The 25,777-nt window shown below is 35.4% G+C and overlaps 1 protein-coding gene across 1 annotated transcript in view; it reads left to right on the top strand.

Moving 5' to 3' along the window:
- Positions 1-25,777, top strand: part of LOC150087220 (mitochondrial-processing peptidase subunit alpha) — a 147,891-nt gene that overhangs the window by 99,116 nt on the left and 22,998 nt on the right. The window contains exons 9-10 of the mRNA XM_090371085.1: positions 9,010-9,221; positions 18,172-18,262. Of these exons, the coding sequence (XP_090227211.1) occupies positions 9,010-9,221; positions 18,172-18,262 (303 nt within the window). The remainder of the gene's footprint in view (positions 1-9,009; positions 9,222-18,171; positions 18,263-25,777) is intronic.

Here is a 25,777-nt window from a genome sequence, read left to right on the forward strand (position 1 = left end):
AGGACTTATTGGGCTTCATAGTCCCTTTTGATTTGAATTAATAATTGAGAGGAAAGTGGATAAGAAATTGTTTAAGTTAGCAGATAAGAAAAGGAAAGTGAATAAGAAATTATTGAAGTTAAACACAAGAAAGGCACGTGGGGTGGAAGGGATCTATCTGGTTATATTAAGGGAGGCGGTGAAGGAAGTAAGCAAATCATTAGACACAATCATGAGAGCATTCTTAGATTCTGGAGATGTGCAAATGTATCCCCAATTCACAAAGGGATTCAAAAGGTGACATGAGTAATTACAGACCTCATGTAATTACTCACCAGGGAAAATAATGGAATTACTGGTTACAGAAGTAATGCAAGATCATCTAGATAAGGCTGCGATTATATTTCAGATAGAGCATGGGGGAAATTTTTTTGACCAGTTTGATTGAATACTAGTATGTGGTCACAAAGGAACTAGATGAAAAAAATAATTTTTATGTCATATACTTAGATTTCATGAGAGCTTTTGATACTGTTGCATATAAAAGACTGCTGTATAAATTGGAGCAGTGTGGCGTTAAGGGTAAGTTGCTACCATGGATAAAGAGATGGTTGATTGGATGAAGATGGAGAGTGGTAATCAATGGACATTTCTCTTAGTGGACTAATGCTATTACTGTTTTCTCCCAGATTTTGGTGTTTGGCCCTTTGTTCTTTTCTATATTTATCAGTGATATTGATGATGGCATATTAGGCTTAATGTCCCAGTTTGCAGGTGACACGAAGGTTGGCAGGCCTGTTAATGACAGTAATAACAGTATGCTACTGCAACAGGATCTAGAAAAGTTAGGCAGATGGGCTGAGAAATGGCAACTGAAGTTTAGTATTGACAAACACAAAGTGCTGCATATATGATAGCTGTAACCCCAGAGTAACATACCAACTGTGGTATGTTACTCCACCACCCCAGGTGTGGTCCTACACTCGGGGTAGTGGAGAATGAAAAAGACCTGGAGGTAATTGTGCAGTCAGATATGAAGTTCTCTGATCAGTGCAGACAGGCTGCCAGGACAGCTCATTGGGTTTTGTCAATGATATTCAGGAATTGTGCTGGCAGGGATAAGGAGGTGATTATTTCATTGTATAAGGCAATGATCAGGTCATATCTTGAGTACTGCATACAGGTCTGGAAGCCTCATTTAAGAAAGGATGTAGAGCTGCTGGAATACAGAGAAGGACAATGAGATTGGTGAGGGGAACAAAGGTGTGGGCTTACCAAGAAAGGCCTCAGTTCTGAAAATTGCTGTATCTGGAGATAAGGCAGTTGTGTGTAGATTTGGTTGAGTAACTTCAGTGCTGATGGAATCGTACCAGAAATTTGCCTTCAGCCAGTGGGTAGTTGGAACAGATTGTTGGAACAAACTTCCATCTGGGTTGTAGAAGTGGAGAGAATAAATTCAAGAAAGAACTAGAAAAGATTTTTCAATTGGATGGCCAAGTTTTTTTGTTTGTTATTTGGTTTTTAGGAGCATTAGCAACTAAGGCGATATTGCTCCGGGAATATGCGGTGGTCATTCCCTGACCTTTCCGCATCCTCCATATTTGGTGGTCACGATGGACAAGTGTTATGGAAGTGGTGTGGTTTGTTTTTTTTTTTTTTTTTTTTTTTTGCCAATGCTTTATAAGCTTCCTTTCTTGCATCATTTGCCATTACTAATACTCTTCATTTATTACCTTGATTACTTTCATTTATTAAACATTTATACAGTGAGGTTTACATATGATTTAAGTTCTCTCTCTCTCTCTTCTTTTTTTTTTTTCTTTTTTTAAGCTTTATTTCTGCACTCTTTAGTATTCTTGAGTGAAAAATAAATTTCAGCAAGAAATCTTTATTCAGACAAATTAGACAGATGGGCTGAGAAGTGGCAATTGAAGTTTAATATTGGCAAATGCACACAGTGATTCCAGATTAACATATCAGCTGTGTGGTATCAAAGTCAGGGCAGTAGAAAATGAAAAGGATCTGGGGTAATTGTACAGTCAGATATGAAGTCCTCTGACAATTGCAGAATTTTGCCGGCTGGGATAGGAGGTGATTATCCATTTGTATAAGTTGATGGTTAGGCAATATCTTGAATACCTCATATAAGTCCGATAGCCTATATGTGGTATTAGGAAGGATGTTGATCTTCTGGAATGATGCAGAGAAGAGCAACAAGTTTGGTGGGGAGAGCAAAAGAGTGATTGTCCCATAATCCTTCCTTCCTTTTGATGAAACTGCACACATGAAGGGGCATAAATTCAAATTGAGGAAGGATGGTCGTAGGTTGAATGTGTAGAAATTTGCTTTCAGCCAGAGTATGGTTGATTGCTGGAACTCCCATTTGGAGGTGGGTAGTTTTAATAAATTCAAGGACTACATAAACTGTTAAAGTAGATGGACTGGTGAAATGAAACATATAAACATCAACCAAGAATTTTCTTGGTTGATGTTTATAAGCTTGTTTCCTTGCATCATTTGTCATCACTATTACTACTACTAATAATAAAAGAATAATGCTGTTTATAAAAGTTGGAATGCAAAAATCAGCCAGTGTGTTTTTTTTTTTTTTTTTTTCTTTTGTTATTTGTTTGAAAAATAATAACCATTGCTGTTATTGAACACAGTTTTTTTATATTTAGAGCAGGGTGTAATTTTGCCTACCATTGCAAAAAAAAAAAGTAAAAGAAAAATATCCATAAATATCCATACTATAAACATTTAAATTTCACAGTAATTAGTGTGTATTACTTTAATACTTAAGTATTGAAATGTATCAAGGCTATTCAAGTGAAAACTTCAAAACCAGTGTAAAATGCATATCATTCAAAAAAACTGATGCTAATCTTGTTTCACAATTCTTGACTGATGTCTGAGCCATAATTCTACCACCTGGTGGCATTATGTGGGAATAACCAATTTTCTTGATGGCAGCACCTTTTCAGCCATGCACCATGGTAAAGATGCTATCTATAATCTGATTTTTGAATGTAAAAGGAATTTAACTTGCTGAAATTTATTGCAGAATAAATAAAATGTTTTTTCAGTATGGTGAAGTATGCATGAGTCAGTGGCAAATCTACAAGTTTGAATAAAATGAACAGAATTGAAAGTGTTGAGGGTTTTTCTCAACCACACATGCACACTGTATTGTGACACCAGCAGTCATTGTAGCAGTGTAAGAACTCATAGAAACCTTCACATGCCTGTTCTTCAATAGGAATGCATACCAGTAATCTTGCTGTGATTTGCAAGATGTTAGATCAACATATATTGTTGTTAGCATGGAGTTGCGCTTTTGAAAAGTCTGTGTGTTTGTGAATTCTGTGGCATTGAATACCAGAGCTGAACGAAAAATAGTTCTGTGCTTGTATAGTATGAGTATGAGGAAACACTTTCTAAGAATACACAATGATCTGTGATCAATTCTCTCTGGGTTCATTATTATTTACCTGAATGCAAAAGTTCATAGTGGCACCATACAACCTCACTTTGAAGACAGTCATACCCAAACATTAGTTGGAAAGCTGTTACTTTCTGTATTCTGATATGAAGTGATTCTGGAGATACACTAAGAGAACGTCACTTCTTTCAAGACAGTGGTGCATGAATGGCTTCAACACCAAGCACAACTTTTTTTGAGGAATCTATGCATTAGCACAGCACGAAAGGAAGTGTGTAGAACATATTAGGTATTATATTGAAGGCTGACATGCAGAGTTTCCTTGTTGCATGTGAAATGCAAATTTTATATCTGTTTTGCAGTTTTTGTTTTAAAGGGCTTTTGTATTACATAACTTGACCAACATCAGCTTAAGTTCTATCCCCAATGCAGGTTTCTGATGTACAAATATATTTTATAAATCAACAGGGATTACCTTTATTTTAGATATAGGAAGCTTCTTTTCCAACTCTCGTAGTCCAACTCGCTAATAATTCTTGAGGATGGCGATATCTATTTTGTAAAGCAGGTGGGACATCTTCCCCACTGTCAGAACCGTAGTGTTCAGACCGTGTGGTCTCAACAATGAGCGCTCATGGCTGCTGTCTACAAACACCATACTTCTGGCAGCGTGGAAACCATTACTTGGATTGGCATAAAATTAGATTTTTGAGGTCTAAACTGTTTAATAAATATGGACCGATTATTTCTTTCGGTCCTATAGCTGGACTTTACAGTTAAATTTAGGGGTCTAATAAATTTGGATGGGGGGGGATTATTCTCTACATTCCTTAAGTCGGACTAGAACTTTTCGGGCATCATGTTCACAGGAACGAAGCAACTCACAATTAATTCGAAACTTTTGTCTTATGTTGTAGTGTTTGTTCTTCACGCATGCGTATAAGTGACCAATCGTCGTACAATAGGAATGGCCTACGGATATTGATTGAAGTTTCATGTAGTTTCATCTCTAAGGTTTCTGCAATAAGTAGTTTGTGATAGTTGTGTTGAATATTTATAATTTTTGTTTCATTAAAGCCGAATGAATGTCGTTCATTTATTGTGTGGAACGAAAGTTCCGATGCATTAGAACGACCCGCCCGCACAGAAGCTTCGTGTTGTTTTGCTCGAAGCTGTGCCACTCCCATGGTAGATCCTACATAAACAGCGTCGCAATTTTTGCATGGGATGCTGTATACGAGGTCATGCTGTGATTGGAATGTGGTGTTTGAAGATCGATTTCTGAAGAATGTGTATAATTTGTTCATGGGTTTTGCTATGATTTTCATGTCGGTTCCCTTGCATATTTGATTAAGTTTATTGTACCAGTACTCGACATATGGAATGGTGATGAAATGTATTTTGGTCTTGTCAGATTTTTGTGCAATGTTTGTTGCGAGGTTGTTGTTATTTATTTTATCACGGGCTATTGTTTTGACTTTGTTTATATAGGTTAGCGGGTAACCCCTATTTGAGAATCTTGTAGTTAATTCATTTATTTCAGTGGTTAGAGAAATTTGGGTGGAAGAATATTTAAAGATGTTAAGAAATTGGTTCAGCATGACCGATTTTTTGTATGGTTGGGGATGATAACTGTGGAAATGCAAAAGCATCTCCTTATTAGTGGGTTTTCTATATATGCTGAAATTTAGTTTTTGCCCTAATCTGTGTATGGTAAAATTAAGGAAGTTTATGGAGTGGGTTTCTGCTTCAATTTCTAATTCAAATTTTAATCTCTGATGGATATTAAAAACCTGAAGAATATTGTTTATGGTCAAATGATCTGTGATAATTAGGATGTCATCCAGATATCTTCCGTAATATGTGATCTGTGGTATAAATAGATCAAGATGGATCTTTTCTAATTTGTCTAAGTATAGTTCGGCAATGAGTCCACTGATGTTTAGGCCCATTGGGAGGCCGAAAATCTGTCTGTATATATATATATATTTTTTTTTTCTTGAAAGAGAATGTAATTTGCATTTACTTAATAGTTTTGTTAGTTTGAATATTCTGTCTTTGGGGAGTCTGGTGTTATTAATTTTTATATTATCATCGTTTAAGTAGGCCCAGACTATGTCTAAGGCATAAGGTACATTTACATTAGTGTATAGTGAAGTCACATCCAGTGAATATAAAAAATCTGACAAGACCAAAATACATTTCATCACCATTCCATATGTCAAGTACTGGTACAATAAACTTAATCAAATATGCAAGGGAACCGACATGAAAATCATAGCAAAACCCATGAACAAATTATACACATTCTTCAGAAATCGACCTTCAAACACCACATTCCAATCACAGCATGACCTCGTATACAGCATCCCATGCAAAAATTGCGACGCTGTTTATGTAGGATCTACCATGGGAGTGGCACAGCTTCGAGCAAAACAACACGAAGCTTCTGTGCGGGTGGGTTGTTCTAATGCATCGGAACTTTCGTTCCACGCAAAAAATGAACGACATTCATTCGGCTTTAATGAAACAAAAATTATAAATATTCAACACAACTATCACAAACTACTTATTGCAGAAACCTTAGAGATGAAACTACATGAAACTTCAATCAATATCCGTAGGCCATTCCTATTGTACGACGATTGGTCACTTATACGCATGCGTGAAGAACAAACACTACAACATAAGACAAAAGTTTCGAATTAATTGTGAGTTGCTCCGCTCCTGTGAACATGATGCCCGAAAAGTTCTAGTCCGACTTAAGGAATGTAGAGAATAATCCCCCCCCCCCACATCCAAATTTATTAGACCCCTAAATTTAACTGTCAAGTCCAGCTATAGGACCGAAAGAAATAATCGGTCCATATTTATTAAACAGTTTAGACCTCAAAAATCTAATTTTATGCCAATCCAAGTAATGGTTTCCATGCTGCCAGAAGTATGGTGTTTGTAGACAGCAGCCATGAGCGCTCATTGTTGAGACCGCATGGTCTGAACACTACGGTTCTGACAGTGGAGAAAATGTCCCACCTGCTTTACAAAACAGATATCGCCATCCTCAAGAATTATTAGCGAGTTGGACGAGGAGAGTTGGAAAAGAAGCTTCCTATATCTAAAATAAAGGTAATCCCTGTTGATTTATAATATAAAAGAATATAGGAATTATCGAGCACTTAATAGCTCTCAATTATCAAACAAATATATTTAAAAGATCAGAATGGTTATAAAGTCATTTTCCACTTTTAAGAATTAATAACTCAAACTATAGGTGATATTGAAAAACTGTTTTTGCATTGTAATCAGTGTATGTTGAATTTTTTTATTGTTTAAAAATGTTTATCAAAGCGATTTATTCACTCCAATAAACAGATTTGCTTTTGTGTTCATTATAAAAAGAAATTACTCTGGAATCGGAGAATTCCTGTGTTTGCTTTTTGTGGTTTTATTTTTTATTGTCAAGATAGAAAGTTTAAGCTGTGGCCCTAACTTAAACAACCGAGTCTAGTCAGGCTCGTTTCAGAATGTTGTCTAAACATAAGGCATGTTTAATTAATATTTATGGTAAGAATGGTGGTAATGTTATTGCATTCCAGTAACATTACCATCATTTCAAAGACAGAAAAATATCTCACGGTCTCCTTGTTCGTGAGGAACTGCTAATAAATATTTTAAGGTATTTTGAAGGCCACCTAACTCCTAAACCTAGAGGTTTAGGAGTTAGGTAGAAAAGAAGTGACTCAAAATCAATGAGGTGTAACAACAAGCCTGATCAAATTATTTGCAGTTATCTAGTGCTTGCTCAAACATCTTGTATGCCTGTTATTCCATGGAGCACTGTATGTAAATCCTTAAAGGTTTGCTTCCACCAATTTTCCTATAAAATCAAACATCTGCATCATTTAGGACCTATCAAAGCTATCATGATTTCACCCAGTGTTTGATCAAGAAGTCTACACAGGATTCAGATTGATTATGTAACATACTGAGGGCAGATTAAGCACACTTTTGCCTTTGTGGGTCTGTGATAAGCAAAAATTGTTGAATTTGGGATAGAATGAACCCTCGTGTGCCTTTAGGAAATACTCAACCTATGAAAGGTTAGAGTATAGGATCGATTTATGGCATTTACTATTATTGGTCCCCTTTTCTTTGAAACCATTGCCAGTTGAAGGCATTTAAAGATGTGCAATTAATATCATATGATATATTAGACTTGCTGACCAAGTCTAATACATGGAAGCATAATTTTTATGCAGGATGATGCTATGTCCCATACTAACAACAATGTCAAACAGTTCCTATGAAAAACCTTCATTGAAGAACAAATTATCAGTTGTTATTTTCCACATCTCTGGCCTGCAAGATCGCTGACCTAACTCAGCAGGCTTTTTGATGTGGGGATATTGAAAACACCATGTTTACAGAGATTTCCCGTCAACTCTTTCAAATTTGAATGGCACAATCTGTTGGGAAGTTATGAACATTGCATTATAAATTTTGAAGATGTGGAGAACACAATGGCCCGTCTTTAGCATTAGCATTAGCATTAGTAGAGGCATATGATGCAAGAAAGCAAGCTTATTCAGCATCAGCCAAAAAAAAAAAAAAAAAACACACACCACTCCCATTTCACCCCTCCATTCGTTCAAAATACCTGTCCAGTTGAGCTTTAAATTTGTTTAGGCTATCAACTTCAACAACAAGTGATGGAAATCGGTTCCACCAACCAACCACCCGCTGGCCAAAGGCAAATTTCCGCACATCTATCCGACATCCGTCCTTCCTCAATTTGAATTTATGCCCTCTGAGCTGATTATTCTGAGCAAGATGAAGAATCCCATTGGCATTGAGCATGCTCAAACCATTCAAAGCCTTATACACCTCTATCAGATCACCTCTCCGGTGCCTAGGTGTCTTGATTGCTTATTAAAAAATAATTTTAGACACATAAAGATTTTATCCTGAAAGATTGTTGAAAAATTTACCTTGGTGTTATTTTTATAAATTAATCATGTGCGTGGCCCATGACGCTCACATTTCAAACTAATTTTTTATCATTTAAAAAGAAAATGCATATACTGATTACAGTGCAAAACCCAATTTTTTTTATGTATGTAGTTTTTGAGGTAAGTTTTAAAAGTGGGAAAGGACTTGATAACCACCCATGTTAATCATAAATCACTGAAAGCCACCAGCGATAAGTTTTGGAAACTGGAAATTAATAGTATTAATTATTGGATAATTTGGTATTTTCCAAGTATTTTTCTGAACCCCTGCACCTCTATCTGAGACAGCCAACTATAACCTCAGGGGAAAAGCCCTTTCAAATGTGGTGATGAAACGACTGTACTGTCAAGGAATATGTTTAATAAGAAATGTCTCTATCAATTTTATATCGTATAACTGCATATTCAGTGAAGATTGCTTTGATAATTTTGTATGTTTTCTTAATATTGCAAGTCATTATATGATGTGTTCCTTTCTAAAATAATCTTATAAGTGCAAGGTAATTTTTTATGCAATTACAGAACTTTAGATTTTATTACAGTAAATTGGTTTTAGTAAAACATTCTCTCCCCCCCCAGGTAGAAAAGGATCTGTCTAACGTCAGCTTGGGTCCAACTCCAATACCTGACTTAGCTCACTTTGTATTAGGTTTAGAGAGCTGTTCACATCAGGATGATGATTTTATAGCTTTCTGTGTATTGAATATGATGATGGGAGGAGGCGGATCTTTTTCTGCAGGAGGTCCAGGCAAAGGAATGTATACACGATTATACACAAACGTCTTGAACAGGTAATAAATATGCTTTCTAATCTGGGCAATATACTAGATTTGTGCCATGGTGAACATTTATCCCATTGTTTTTGAATGGATATTTAAGGTTATTATCCATGGCTAGGAACCTAACATAAATTTAACAAAACCCCCAATTATTTCATACATTCATGGATAGCATAATGTGGTCTTGATTGCTTATCACATTAAATTATACCTTAGTAAGCACTAAAGTATAATATAATTCATTAGACTACCTTGATAGAATGAATTCTGTCAAGGTAGGCTTTCTTCTTTTTGCATTCAAATTAATATTTTTCCTTAGAGTATCAAATAATCATATAGTCATTTAATGGTATGTACATATCCAGTGGAATAAGTATTAGTGTCTCTAAAAATAAAAAAAATATTTTCAAGCATGATGAGCTCTATTGAATTTATGTGGAATGCGTCATGAAGGCACTTCAGTAAAAGCCCAAACATTTATTAAGTAGAAATTTGGCAGTACCATCAATGTTCCACCAAATAGTCTAAGAAGTACTGTACTCATTCACCAGATGCCTGAATAAGTATCATCTTCCACAAAACTTTCATGTACTTGACAGGATACAAAAGTGAAATACCAAACATCCACCTTGGCCAGTTTCTGATTTCGTAAGAATGGTCTCTATACCGTTAAGAAATGACCAACTGTTGAATGAATTTTTTATTAACATATTCATGGCTTCCTAAATGCAAATATGCAGCTTTGGGTTTTAATCCACTTGAAAGGGAAACCACTGTACTTTTAGAACTTTTTCTTCCAGTTTGACAGAAGAAAAACTGGATATTTTTGTCAAGCAACCTTCATCAGAGGCTGATTAATACAGTCATAGTGAGAAGAAAGCCCAAAAATATTTCTACCATTTCTAATCTAGATTAACTCGATCCCAGGTCGAAACCATTGTCGGAAAAGCCACCAGTGAAAGTATTAAAAGATATAATTAATAGTGGAGATCAAAAGTGAATATCATGCTGGAGTAATACTAAAGTTCACATTGATGCGTCTAGGAAAGTTTATCGCCTGCAATCCACCGCCATCAATTAATCGTTAGCAGTTTATCGCATAAACAATTTATAGCCTACAAATGATCGCTAGCATATTTTATCGCCAGGCAATACATATAATTTATATAAATTTATTGGTCATTTTAAATTAAAAATAAGGTTTTTTTATAGGTGTTATTTAAGAATTAAGTGCTGCTAAAAATGGAAGTTATATGCTAGGTATATATTTCCTAGAAATACATACCATTGCAGGTGCTTTAATTTAATTGCCTGTTATTTTCAAAAATTGGAATTAGGTAGGTACCTACTTAATCCCTTTAACTTAAGTAGCCTATTTTAGGGGGGTGGGGGTAGAGCGTGCCGATTAGGGAGGTACTTATATGTTTATAATGTCTTACAATCACAACATTTTCTTATTTTGAGTTTATTTTTCATCCTTTGGAGTTTGTGAACGCATCATGTCGTTGGAATTTTTGAAATCAGAAAAAGGAAAACCGAAATTGTGCTTTAGTGTCTTTTACAGACAGGCAAAATGAAACAAAAATTCATTGGACGTGTCAAAATTACCGAAAAACCAAATGTGCCGCTCAAGTTACTACGGTAGATAACACCAACATTAAAACATGGAAGGAGCACAATCATTGTGGAGACGCAGCAGGAATTGAGGCAGCACAACTTCTTGATAGCATTCGAACTTATGCAGAAACAACAAATAATACGCCTCATAGTATTATTTCAAATGTTTCGAGAACCTGTAGCCAAGCAGCAGCCCTGAAGCTTCCAAGTGTAGATACAATGAAACGAACAATCCGAAATATAAGAAATCGAAATTTTGATGGCCCAGTTCTTCTAACACATCGTAGAGATAGTTTTTACAGAAGAATATAAAACATCATGCAATGGAGAATTGTTTCTACAATTTGATTCTGGACCTGAGGACAATCGTATGTTAATTTTAAGTACGAAAAGAAATTTGCAGTTGTTAGCATGAAGTGAACACTGTTATTAGCATTAGTTAGCATTAGCATTAGTAGAGGCATTTGATGCAAGAAAGCAAGCTTATGCAGCATCAGCCAAAAAAAAAAAAACCCCACTTCCACTTCACCCCTCTGTTCGTTCAAAATACCTGTCCAGCTGAGCCTTAAACTTATTTAGGCTATCAACCTCCACCACAAGGGATGGAAGTCTGTTCCACCAACCAACCACCCGCTGGCTAAAGGCAAATTTCCGCACGTCTATCCTACATCTGTCTTTCCTCAATTTGAATTTATGCCCTCTCAGGTGATTTTTCTGAGCTAGAGGAAGAATCCCATCAGCATTGAGCATGCTTAAACCATTCAAGGCTTTATACACCTCTATCAGATCACCTCGCTGGTGCCTAGTCTCCAGACACTGTAATTTGCAAAACTTAAGCCTTTCTTCGTAAGAGCACCCCTTTGTTCCATTCACTAATCTTGTTGCCCTTCTCTGTACTCGTTCCAGCAGCTCTACATCCTTCTTGAAATGAGGCCTCCAGACCTGTTATACAGTACTCTAGGTGTGGCCTGACCATCGCCTTATACAATGGAATAATCACCTCCTTATCCCTGCTGGAAAAATTCCTGTATATCATTGACAATACTCCATGAGCTACTCTTGCAGCCCGTCTGCACTGCTCAGAGAACTTCATATCTGCCTGCACAACCACCCCCAAGTCCCTTTTCATTCTCTACCACTGTCAGTGTAGTACCACAGAGTTGATACGTTGCTCTGGGGTTGCTGTTTCCCATGTGTAGTACTTTACATTTGTCAATGTTAAACTTCATTTGCCACCTCTCAGCCCATCTGCTCAACCTTTCCAGATCCTGTTGCAGCAGCATAGTGTCAGTAGTGTCCTTGACAACCCTGCCAACCTTTGTATCGTCTGCAAACTTGGACATTAAGCCCGATATACCATCATCAATATCATTTATAAATACAGAAAACAATAATGGACCCAACACTGAGCCCTGAGGGACTCCACTAATAACATCAGTCCACGATGAGCAGTGTCCATTGATTACCACTCTCTGTCTTCTCCCCCTCAACCACCCCTTTATCCATAGCATTATGCCGATGGGACTTTCAAAACTGTTCCCTTACTTTTTTATCAGCTGTATACGATACATGGATTCAAGGACAAAATATCACTTCCATTATTTTATGCATTATTGCCTAACAAGTCTGAGGAAACATATGTATCTCTACTACAGCAGCTGAAAGTATTGGAACCAGCGATGATGAATGCTTGCAGAAGGGTTTTTCCTGACGCTTCGCAACAGTGTTGTTTTTTCCACTTTTCATAATGTATTTTTCGTTCCATTCAGAATAATGGATTGAAACAACGTTATGAAACTGTTGCTAATTTTGCTTTAAATATGCCAATTTTGGCAGCAATTGCATTTGTGCCCACTCCTATTGTGACGGTCATTTTTGAACATTTGTGTGAAAATGGTGTTTTTCCTCCAGAATCGCAAGAAGTTGTTGATTATTTTGAGGATACATGGATTGATGCCCAACCAGACGACATCTTCATCGACCACCCAAAGTATTCCCATGAAATGTGGAATGTACACCAGCTTGTTCTTGAAGGATTACCAAGAACGAATAATTCTGTTGAAGGGTGGCATAGAAGATTTGAGGAACAAGTCACTGCTAAATGGGCATTGAACAATATTTAAGTGGAAATGATCCGGGCAACAAAAAAAAGAAGTATCGCGATTGTGATGAACGAATTAAAAGGCTTGTTAGTGCATACGATGAATGGGGTGATATTGTTGAAGAGGTGTAGTGCATAATATTTCTTATTAATAATGTACATACTGTGTTGTAAATATTACAGTTTCTTAGTAATTAATTATCCCAACGTGACTGATTCTGAAGATTGCATAAACATTCATTTTGAATTTTTGCAGTGTACTATGACATACCTAATGTTACAATTAGTTTAGTTTAAAATTAACCAATTGTTATATTGTTTAAATAATGGATTTTTTACTATTTTTGTGATATATGTAACTATTAAAATACATAATCTACCTATTAAATTACATATTTCCATACATGTGTTTTTTTATTTCTGTACTATTCCCTCATAGTTCATAGAATTCCAAAAATATGCTAATCATAGCTTAAGGCAGAAACTTAAATAAAAAATAACTTTTTATGATTTGACCAAACACATCTCATTGCTTCTAGACGGTAAAATATCCTAGCGATCATTTGTAGGCTATAATTGTTTATGCGATAAACTGATGCGGTAGTAAACTGCTAGGGTTTAATTGCGGGCGATAAATTTTCCGGACCCCCACATTGATATAATTCTAATAGCTTTTTAAATTTATATGTTTTACAGATTTTGGTGTACAAATTGCATCAAGTCCACTATAGGGGTAATATTCTGTACAGGCAACTCTCGGTTTATGAATGAGTTCCATTCCAAGACGTTGTTCATTATGTGTATCTTGCATTCCTGAGCTTTTACTATACATATTGTATATATGTTAGCAGCCATTTTAAAGCATTAAAATCATGTACTAACCATCGAATGGTCTATACGATACATTTTATTATAATGTATGTTTTGTGCATTATGGTTTATTGCATACGATATGTAATGAAAAATAAAATAAGAAAAGAATAAAAAAAAACAAGATATTGTACTGTTAATTTTAATTAAAAACATAAAGAGTTACAAAATGGAAATAAAGAAAATGAGTACTAACATAATATATGTATTCAACTTTTACTCGTCAATATCTTCATCAGAGTTTAACATTATACGCAGCGTGGCATGTAAACCAGCATTTTTTTTTTACTGGCTAGATTAGTTTTATTAACCAAGAACAGTTCAGTATGATTATCATATAATAATTTTCTGATAATTATTGTAATAAATACATTTTTTAAAAGATTTATTTATTAAAATCTTAAAATTATGTTCACTATACATTTGGCATTTCGTTTTATAAAGAACTCTTATCTATTGGCAACTTTAAGAAATTTTGAAAGAATTGTGATGTTCATTATAGTGAATGTTCGTAAATGGAACATTCGTAAACTGAGAGTTGCCTGTATTTTTTAAAAAATAACCACATAAAAAAATTCACTAGTATAATCAAGAAAGAAATAATACTATAATAGTGAGTATGTTTGTTGAACATATGTTTTCAAACATCACAGCTGGTGAAGCTATGAAATCAAAAGTAACCAGAGGGGAGAAGTTAGGATATGTAAACAAGTAGAATTTAGCATTCGCATTAGTAGAGGCATATGATGCAAGAAAGCAAGCTTATGCAGCATCAGCCAAAAAAAAAAAAAAAAAAAAAACCACTCCCATTTCACCCCTCCTTTTGTTCGAAATACCTGTCCAGCTGAGCCTTAATTTTATTTAGGCTATCAACTTCCACAACAAAGGATGGAAGTCTGTTCCACCAACCAACTACCCGCTGGCTAAAGGCAAATTTCTGCACAACTATCCTACATCTGTCTTTCCTCAATTTGAATTTATGCCCTCTCAGGTGGTTATTCTGAGCAAGAGGAAGAATCCCATCAGCATTGAGCATGCTCAAACCATTCAAGGCTTTATACACCTCTATCAGATCACCTCACCGGTGCCTAGTCTCCAGACACTGTAATTTGCAAAACTTAAGCCTTTCTTCATAAGAGCAACCCTTTGTTCCATTCACCAATCTTGTTTCCCTTCTCGGTACTTGTTCCAGCAGCTCTACATCCTTAAATGTGCTGACTTAAGCCAGCACATTTAATCATGGTTTGGCCATGTGATGAATATAAAAAATAGGCCATTCATAAATACAAACATGCAGAGCAGTTAGTATAACAAAGGAAAAATTATAAGAATAACATGTATCTTCACTTATTAACAGTAGATTCCTGCAAAACACGATTAAGAAAACAGTTAACAAGTATGTAGTTAATCAGGGAATTACTGCTCAACACAATAAAACAATACAGAGTATAGAGATAAATTCAGAAAAGCAGTTATATTAAAAGAGTAGATGAGGAAGGCAATAAGGATATGCAACAGATATGGTTGGAAGTGGAGTTTGATGTTTAAACCAATTAAAGAAATGGAATTTTAAGAGAAGCAGTTCATTAGATTAGTACAGTAATGTTCATTTATATGTTATGCCGACCGGGCTAGCCGGGTAGGTAAAGTGCCTGCCTAGCAACCCAAAGGTCGCGGGTTCGATTCCAGCCTCGGGCTGGATATCACGATGGTGCCGAACCAACTGGTTGGTTGGATATCCCGGCCACGATACACGAAGGAAGCAAGAAAAAACTGGTTCCTTCGTGTATTGATCACTCAGGGAATTACTATTTATTTATTTTGTATGATCACATCATATGAAATAAATAAATTTATATGTTCAATAATTATATTTATTCATGTTTCATTTTAAAAAATCAAATTTCTTGCAAGTCTCTGGGAATGAACCTTGGTGCATTGGGTTAAAGGTTACACCTAGATAAGTATGTTTGTATCAGATGAGGATTTGGGTACCTTGTATTGTAGGAGTGACCTGTGAGATTGTTCTTCAGTGAGTATGTTGCTAGAGCTGGCATGGATTTGTAGGCCAAATTGGCAAAGAAGTTACCATTTGTTTAAATGATGGTTTATCATTTCTGTAATATGTTGAGGGTTGTCAGATTTATTAATGTAAGTCATCAGTTTGATGTCATCTGTATAGCATAGTATGTTATTTCTTTCACAGACAAGTGATGCAAAGAGGATCCCAGAGAGAAAAGCCCACCCCCTTTTGTGAAACGTTCACATTTATCTTTGCAGGTTTGGATTTATTATGCATCTTTAGCCACAAAGTCGTTTCTGTTAGAAGTGGGGTTAAGAAACAGAGAAGTCTGTATTTCATTCTATGACTGTAGGAATTTCTAAAGTAATCTTTTCAATCAAGGCTGACCTCAGGCAGAGAGATAGCATGGTTTTTACCCTGTGGGTTTTTCCATGTTTTTCATCCTGAACAATATGCAAATCAGCCCTTGAATGCATGTTTATTGGTGCAATAAGGTCTAAGTCACTGATGTACCTGAAAGCCAACAACAACAAACAGAGAACATTTCCTGTGTTACGAAAGTATTCTACTCAGAGGCAGAACAACATGGTAATATCAGCTGTGTGAAAGGTCCTGAATGTCAGCTGTATTATTGCTAATTTTGCATTTTCTTCAATCAAATGACCAGAATGTTGTTAGCAATCACCAGTATGATGGTGATCCCATAGTGGATTTGTTCTGCTTATTGGCGTGAGTTGAGTTTGTAATGGCAGGTAATAGCATTTTTTTTTAATACAGATCTTTAGTAAGCAAAATTGCCTTAACTCTAGGTCTGTAATGATTAACTTCAGTTGGGATTGCCCAAAGTTTCATATTCATGTATATTTATTTCATGGTTTGTGAATTATTTTTGTGAGAGTATAGAGTTGGTCAAGTAGAAAGGACTAAAACATTTAATAAGGAATTGAGAAATACTATCAACACCTGCAAGAGCATTAGCTGGAAGGGTACTGATGTCTGCAATCAACTGTTCACTGTTGAACTGCAAGGTAGAGAATACTGTTTGTGGTATCTTCAAAGTTAGAAGAAAAAGGCTATAGTGATTGCTTGGTAGGTTCTGAAATCTTGTAACGTGGTTGAGCCAGCCTTGGTGGTCTAGCTGCTTTGGGTGTTCCTTGTGTTTTTGTTGAGTGCCTTCCCAGCATGCAGTGTAGAGTGCAGGTAGGCTTAATGTCTTGTGGTTTCCCATATCTTTCTTGTGGCTTCCTGTTTACCCTTGAACTTTTTCAGGTTTGGGATCTACCATGCCTTTGATCATGCTGAAAAGGTGATTGTTTTGGTCACCAGTTTTATGTAATTGTAAACTTTATAAAATAACTGCAGTATTATACTTATAAATAGCAAAATCAAATGTTTAAATTCATTTGAATATACTGTTTATAATTTCACAAGGAAATACTTACTCTATGATGCTGCATTTTGCCCCCAAAATTTTTGCTAGTAATAGTTGTTTGTACCACCTGATGTAACTTCTGAAATACTTGCTTGATTTAAAAATAAAACTTATCTATGTGATTGGTGAAATAAAACTAGAATATGAAATAAAATTTAAAGCACAAATTTAAAAAAAAAAAATTTTTTTTTTAATTGCCAAATATTTGGAGCTGATAATGAACCTTGTTAGTCTTGTAAAAGGAAATGATTGCTTAAAGTGCTTTATATTCAATATAAAGCATTGTAAACTCAAAATAAATAAATAAATAATAAGAGCTCCAGTATACTCTGAAGTAAATAACTTTGAATATAAATAGGCACTTTATTTATTTTTTAAGGTTTAGCTTACCAGTGAACAAGACTCATCGAAAAGCACTATCCTGCTTAGGGCTAAGCTAATTTATGATTTTATTTAATTTGGTTTTTGGTGGCTCTTTTGAGTTTGGTTATGCATTTCTACATTCTCATGTGGACTGTTTTTTTTTTTTTTTTTTTTGATTTGGTAGTTGTTGGCGCATCGGCTTCTGTGGCCATATTGCACCTCCCAAGGTTTTTGCAGTACTTTGATCCAAGCCCGAGGCTGGAATCGAACCCGCGACCTTTGGGTTGCCGGGCTGGTACTTTACCCACTCGGCTAGCCCGGTCGGCATGTGGACTGTGAATGGATACTCTTTCATTGGTCTGGGTATGGTGGGTATGTGTGTGTGGGTTTCAACTAATTTCTTGAGTGCTAAAATTCATGTATCTAATTTTTGTGTGTGCTGTTCATAAGCAGCAACTTGAAAAAAAAACCAAAGGTAAGTTTATTTTATAAAAAAAAAAAAAAAATGTTGCATATTTATAAAATAACTGTATTTAAGTGTTATATAACCTTATAGATTCCATTGGATGCACAATGCTACTGCTTATAACCATGCTTACAATGATTCAGGGATCTTCTGTATACATGCGAGTGCCCACCCTTCACAGGTATGTTGTCTTAGTTATTCTTCCTAGAATATTTATCAGCTGACAGCTGTTTCTAAGTATAGGGGATGATGCACAATCCTTTTATCATTCAGAACTAAATTTGTTTAATATAGATGATTATTATCTGTTCTTCATGTTGTTTCATGCTTTATAATGTGAAAGCTACAAATATTTTTTTTGTCATATTTTCTATGGGTTTCATATTATGCGACTTAGTATGTGTGGTTTCTAGAATTAACACAAAAAGGCACATTATAGTATGTATGTTAACTGTGAGTTATCGAATTGTGACCTTGTATTTTAATATACATTAACTGGAGACAAGTAGGGTAATATCCTTCATCAAAAGAAAAAGTCCCTGTCCATCACTAGCTTGCCTTGAATCTCTGGATTCCATGATCTTTGGCCAGTGCTATAGCCTTTAACTGGCACTTTTCTTTGACATTGCATATCTGAACTGCCACTTCTCATATAATGCAATGTGTCTGTTCTTTTGCTTGGCCATAGCCTAGTGGAAATCTCAGGCTTATGATTTAATTTTTGAATAAACAATGCACCCAAAAATTTTTTAACAGTGTGAGAATAATGAGAACAAAACTAAAGAAGAAGAATGAAGAAATTTACCTCTGTCTATCTATTTGCTGTAAATATGAATTTTTAGTAAATTGTTATCTTCATAAATATTAATATTTGAAAAGTTAATGCTATTATTGTGTCCTTGAGTGCATTCAGTGAACTGAAGTAAAGTTTGAGGGTATATTTTAATCTGTTATTTCATGAACAAGCTCATGGTGTATAAAATACAGTAATAACCATTGCATGTTTGTTAACTAATTTTTTATTCATATTGCATCACCATAAAAATATTTTCGTTTTAAAGCATTTGTGACATAAAACATTAAGCCATTGGCAGTAGTCTGTTTTGGTTTTAATCTTTTGCAGAGTATGTATGTATATGTTTTTTGTGTGTCAGCCCTTGAGGAGTATGTGTGTATATATAGGATGCTCCTGAAATATGTGCAGCAAATTGGGGGGTGCATTCAGTGAACCAAAACAATGAATAAATGTAATACAAAAGTGGGTTCAGAAATATTTTGTTAACAAATTAGAGCCATCTGAAAATTTTTTCCACAACTGTAGGATAATATAACTTCATTTTAAAAGTAATGTATGAGATAATGAATCTCTGTTAGTGAAATTTTATTTACACAGAAATTAACTAAAACTGCAGTTTTACAAGAAAAAAGAATCCTCATGCTGTTCTGCTGATAGGAGGCAATAATTGTTAGTGTAACAGCAGAAACACAGGCTTACAAATCAACTGTGACACTAAAGAAATAGTATGAATGTAAGCCAGTGCTGTGTAAATGAATGCTTGCTTAGAGTGGCTGGTGTCATGCTGTTGCACAAGATCAATTCACTGTTATTAAACACAATGTTGGTGTTTTGTTGTTGAATGATAAAGCACAATTAGTTGTTCACATTTTTACTCTCAACTCCAGTTTCCTTAAAACATGTCCCAAGCTTAAAACACTTTTGAAACAAAGCTCTGCTGTCTTTTTGTTGTGAATAAAATTTTTGAATGGTTCTAGTTTGTTAGCAGAACATTTCTGGAACTGCCTTATTATAACATATTTTCATTTTGGTTCATAGAACACCTTCCAATTTACTGCACTTATTTCAGGATGCCCTGTATATGTTTGTAAAGATTTTAAAGTAAATTTCAAATAATGCCTCAAAATACATTATAAATCTGTTAGTAAGTGCTGCCATCCCTTATCTGTGTATCTAAATAATTGTAGACAGTGTATAATAGATGGCAGCACAAAAATTGATTTTAAAATCTGTGGATGGTGAGGTTCATTCCAGTCAGCCATTGTTGTCTGAATTTGGTTTACAAAAGCTGAAATTCTCTGGAATTCAGATCCAGAATTTAATGAAATTGAATCAGGTGATGCCTAAAAGATAGAGAAGATAATATTACATCAAAATACCCATTTGGGTAATTAGACTATTGGCTAATATAAATAGTATGGCTAATATAATTTTATATTGGCCATATTATCGCTAATTTATATTAGCCAATGTTATATTGTTGGAACAATACAAGTTACAATAATTCGGCACTGGCAGAAGCTGCAGATAACATCACTTCCGCGCTGCATTTTTCGTGACCAATCGGATTTACGAGCGGTACCTCAAGGATGTTTCACATCAAAAAGAACTGACGGTGAGATTTTGTGATCTGGAGTTAATTATCAGACAAAGCATTAATTTCATATGTGAAGATAAACTTTATAACTGTGTTGTAGAAAATATTAAGCTTCATCATAAGAACTTTAGGTATCATGGGGAATGGGAATTCATGTGACCTGATTTATATTTCCTCTGAGCCTTGTTTGTGGGAAGCCAAAAGTCACTAATAGATTCGCTAAAATGGAGATGCGTGCAGAGGATTGGGCCATTGTAGAATGATTAGACTTTGTGACCTGTTGATAAGATTTATAGCACATACTATTTTATTGAGTTGTACTTAACCATCTGATAATCTGGTCACCAGTCACGGCTTTGAATCTACAGTAGACTAAATTAAATTTTAATTATTAGTAATTTATTAATTCATAAGATTTCTTTCTTTTTTTTTTTTTTTTTTTTAACCTCTACATGTTATTTATCCCATTTATTTGTCAGTATTTTTACAATTACAGATCTTATCCTTAAAGTCCATTTTTTGTGCTAAGCATATGTTAGCTCCCACTCTTATGTTAGGAGTGGGAGTGTAACAAAATCACAGGGTCAGTTCCTTTAAAAGGCCATATGGTCCTTGAAAACAGTTGATATCGACAGAGGGTTGGGCTGTTGTCATATCCTTTTCACAGTAATCCTCAGCACTTATTTATTAGTTCTGAGGTTACTGTGCAACTGGGTTTTCTTAGACTTGTCAGGTTTAAACCTCTCTCTCTCTCTCTCTCTCTCTCTCTCTCTCTCTCTCTCTCTCTCTCTCAAACTTCTGGTGACATCCAGTCAGGATTTTAAATATCTGTGGTTTTAATTATTAGTGCTGGCTGTGAGGCCAGGGTAACAAAAGTGGACATTAGCATACACATTGCAAACTCTGGTTTTTTTTGATCAGAGAACATTTGCAATTTATGGACATATTACACGTGAGCAGATGAAATGGTTCTCGGGTGACCCTAATATGGGTTTTATGTATTGTAAAATCTGAAATCTGTATATACACGTGGTCCATTATAAATTCCTGGCTTATTTATTTAAAGGCATGTCAGCTAGCATTGAGCTATCACATCACCATCTCTTCCAATGCAGGAGAGTTCAGAAAATTGACGGGCAATAGTATTGGTTGTTAAAGTGCACTGGGACAGAAAGTTCATTCAGAAGTCTTGTAGGTAGGATGGGGAGGATATGAGTCAGTCTGGTGTGCTAGTCCAGCAGTGGTAAATCTTCTCCAACCTATCTGTCAAAAATAAGGTGAAATAAGCAAAACAGGTTTTGCATATGCCATGGGGGGGACTGGATAAAATTAGTAAGTAGTCTATTATAAAAAGGTAATCAAGTTTCTAATAGCATAATTTTATGCACAATTACATTATGATTTTCACTGCTAGATGTGGCTGTAGACTCTAAAACAAATTTTTCTTCAAATAAAATGTTTTTAGTATTAGTAGTGGCAAAATAATGCAAGAAAGAAAGCTTCTCCAGTATCAGTCAAAAAAAAACCTGCAACCATCATATATCCATACCTTTTAATAATTTGTCTAATTTTTGTTTAAATTTATTCAGACTATCCACTTTTACAACAGCAGATGGCAGTGTATTCCAACATTGAATTACTCTCTGGCCAAAAGCAAATTTTTAGTTTATTCAGTGCATTTAAAACCTTAAACACTTCAATCAGGTCTCCTCGCAGATGCCTAAGGCTGTCATAACAACCTTCCTGCACTGCTCAGAGAACTTTTTTGGACTCTACAGTTACCCATAGGTCTTTCCAAATTCTGAATTTTAAAGAACTCAAATCTTTCTTGATAAGTGCACCCATTTGTGCTTCTGACTAATCTTGTTGCTCTTCTCTTGAATTAATTCCAAAAGATCTACATCCTTCTCAAAATGAGGCTTCCAGACCTTCCTATATATAGTACTCAAAGTGTGGCGTATTATAGCCTGAGCTGCTAATGTGCCATAAAAAAACCAAAACTCAAAGTGTGGCCTAACCATTAGCTTATATAATGGAATAATCACCTTCTTGTCACCATTGGCAAAATCCTGTGTTATAGACAGTATCTTGTGAACTGTCCAAGCAGCCTTTCTACACTTCTCAGAAAATTTCATATCAGGCTGTACAATTACCCATAGGTCTCTTTCATTCTATACTGCCCTGAGTATGTTTATACCCAATTGGTATATTATTCTGGGATTACTGCTATCCCAATGCAGTGCCTTTCATTTATCAATGTTAAACATCAGTTTTCAGCCTTTCTGTCTAATTTTTCTAGGTTGCTTGCTGTAGTATGCCTTAATTACTATCATTAGCTGCCTGTCAACCTTTGTATCATCGCCAAACTTTGACATTAAACTTGATATTCCATTATCAGTGTCATTAATAAATATTGAAAACAGTGAGGCTTAGAACTGAATGCTGACAGACTCCACTAATAACATTACTCCACGAACCTTTCCTGCATATCTCTGTGCAACATTTCTAGATGATTACAAAAAGTTAGTAGAGTTTCAACAGATTTGGAAATTGATACAATTCACGTCGTTTTACGTTGCACATAAAAAGCTTTAATTTTGAAAAAATGCTGAAATTTGAGTTTGTGATGGTTGAACAGTGATGGTTTAGACTCTAAACCATCACTGTTCAAGTAAAAAAAAATTTTTGTTTACACATTTGCCCATTTCAGCATATCTTTGTATAATGTTTATTAGGCTGACTTAATATTATTTATTAATTATGAATTCATAAATTACACACACAAACTAACAAGTCGTGAGACACATAATCAGGGGCGTTCCTAGGGTATGTGGCACCCGGGTGCCAATCACAATTTGGCATCCCCTTTAAAATTTTCTTCATGCATGTATGTAAGTTTCAGGTTTTCTGGCACCCCTTGAACATTGGTGCCCAGGTGCAGTGCAACCCTTGCACCCTCAGGATGGCATCGGTAGTTTGTTGTAAGTCAAGAGATTGTCCGATAGGCTGACAAGTTGCAAGTAACAACCAGTTTCATTATTAGCATTAATGTTCCATTTTGCAATGGAGCAGGGAACAAATATCAAATTTTTCTTTAAAATTATTGAAAAATTATGGTAATGAAATGTTCACTTGTGTAATTTTTAATTTTCTAGAGTATTCTTAATCCATTTTGGGTTACCTTGTGGCTACTTCTAGGATGGCAAGGTCTGGAAATGTGAATAAGTTCATATTGTGAAAGTTTATGTGAATAAATGTGCCAATGAATAGTAGAAGCAATTAAGAGATGGACTTGAGGATATTTGTGGTGACTCAAGAAGTAGGCATCAGTCAACTTGAAATGAGGACAGAGTTGTAAAAGTTTGGGAAATTGTGACAAGAGATCATCATTTGAATGAGGGCTGATGAGTTATATATGAATAAGGGGAGAATTCATCAAATTCTGCATGCAAATTTAAGAAAAAGAAAGGTCTGTGCAAAATTTGTGCTACACAGCCTCATGGATGATCAAAAGCAGCAGAGAGTGTAATCATGCAAAGACTTCATCCAGACATGTCGAGCCAATCCTAATTTCCTCGACCATATTGTCACTGGAGGTGTGTTGGGTGTTTCAGCATGACCTAGAGACGAAGTGTCAGCATACAGCGAACATCAAAATCATCACCAAAGTCCAGAAAGTTTCATTTACAGAAGTCCAGATTCAAGACGATCCTGAGCATGTTTTTCAATTATGAATCACAGGATGTGATTCATAAGGAATTTGTACCTGAAGGGCCAATTTTATTGTGCCAGTATTGCCACACCTTACGTTACAACAGTTTCTTAGGGGAACAAAGATGAAGAAAGAGTGCTTCAAAGACTATTGAAGTACATTTCTCGAGTGAGGCTGCAATTTTGAGAGAAAGGCAACTGGTTCTTGTTGCACAACAATGCCCCTGCCCATTTCACACCTGCCCTGAAGATGTTTCTTACAAAACATGGCATTGTACAGTTGAACCATTCACCCTGGCCTCCCGATCTAGTACCAGTAGGTGTCTTCCTCTTTCATAAGAAAACTGCCCTCAAAGGCAAGATATTTCAGTATGTTGAGGACATAAAAGAAAAATGTAACTGCTGAACTGTATATCACCTGTTTGGATACCTGCACTGACTCTTTTCAGATATATTTCGATGGTGTAATAAGTGCATTCAGTCAGGTGGGAATTACTTGGAATAAAAATAAAACAATTTTTGTACTTCTTCACTTTGTGTTCTTTTTATTGCACCACTCTTTATTGCTACTTCTCATATTACAACTATTTCTTAGGGGAAATAAAGACGGATTCTGTGGGCTCTTCCAAAAGATTCAACTAGAGTACATACTCCCAACCAGTTGTTGTTGTTATTTGGTTTTAAGGAGCATTAGCAACTAAGGCCATATTGCTCCGGGGATATGCGGTGGTCATTCCCTGACCTTTCCGCATCCTCCGTATTTGGTGGTCACTGGCTCAAACCCCAGTCTAATCAAGAAGCGTGTGCTACGCACTGCTGCTCCTGCCCACCTGGCTACGGAGGTGCCTTCCAATCAGTGCAGACACTTAGAAATATATTCAGTGAAAGGACAAAAAGTTGTGTTATGGCTGTACCCCCATCACTACTTCTGATTTTTTTTTTTTTTTTTTCTTCTGGAGTTATTTTCAGAAAAAATTATTATAAAACCAAGCGCAACTAAGGCTCAATATGTCCTATTTTTAAATCAGATTTTAAAAAATTTCATAACAATTACCTCAACCTTTATCCATAGGTAACCATGCATAATAAAGTTCGGAGTTGGAGAGTTTCGAAGAGAAGTAATCCTATGGATAAAGATTGAGGTAACTCTTATGAAATTTCAGAAAAAATGTATATATTCAGAATGAATCCTTGCAGGGAAGAACTCAGGAAAGTCATTAAAGCTGAAGAGGGCACCATTTTCAGCATCTCAATTGAAGTAGACATTAATTTCATTATAATTATTTATTACTAATAAATAATTATAATGAAATAATAATAAATGAAATGGAGGAAAAAAGTAATAAATAAAGAAAATAATAGGCACTATTTTTGTTTAAAGCAAACATCATTTAATGTATTTCTGCAGTCACTATTGCTGGAACTGGCTGAGCAAAAATTTTGTGCACTGTGGTGATTGCCACCAGAATATAGTCATCACCTCACATAGTCTTAAAAACATCCCTCTATATTTATATATGCTGATTGAGTGGTTCCTTTTTATACTGACCAAACATATCTGAGTAGATTTTATTATTCTGTTATTAATTATC

This window comes from Mastigoproctus giganteus, chromosome 4 (genome assembly GCF_048544385.1).
Source record: "Mastigoproctus giganteus isolate SK-2022 chromosome 4, ASM4854438v1, whole genome shotgun sequence".
NCBI classification, from domain to species: domain Eukaryota; kingdom Metazoa; phylum Arthropoda; class Arachnida; order Uropygi; family Thelyphonidae; genus Mastigoproctus; species Mastigoproctus giganteus.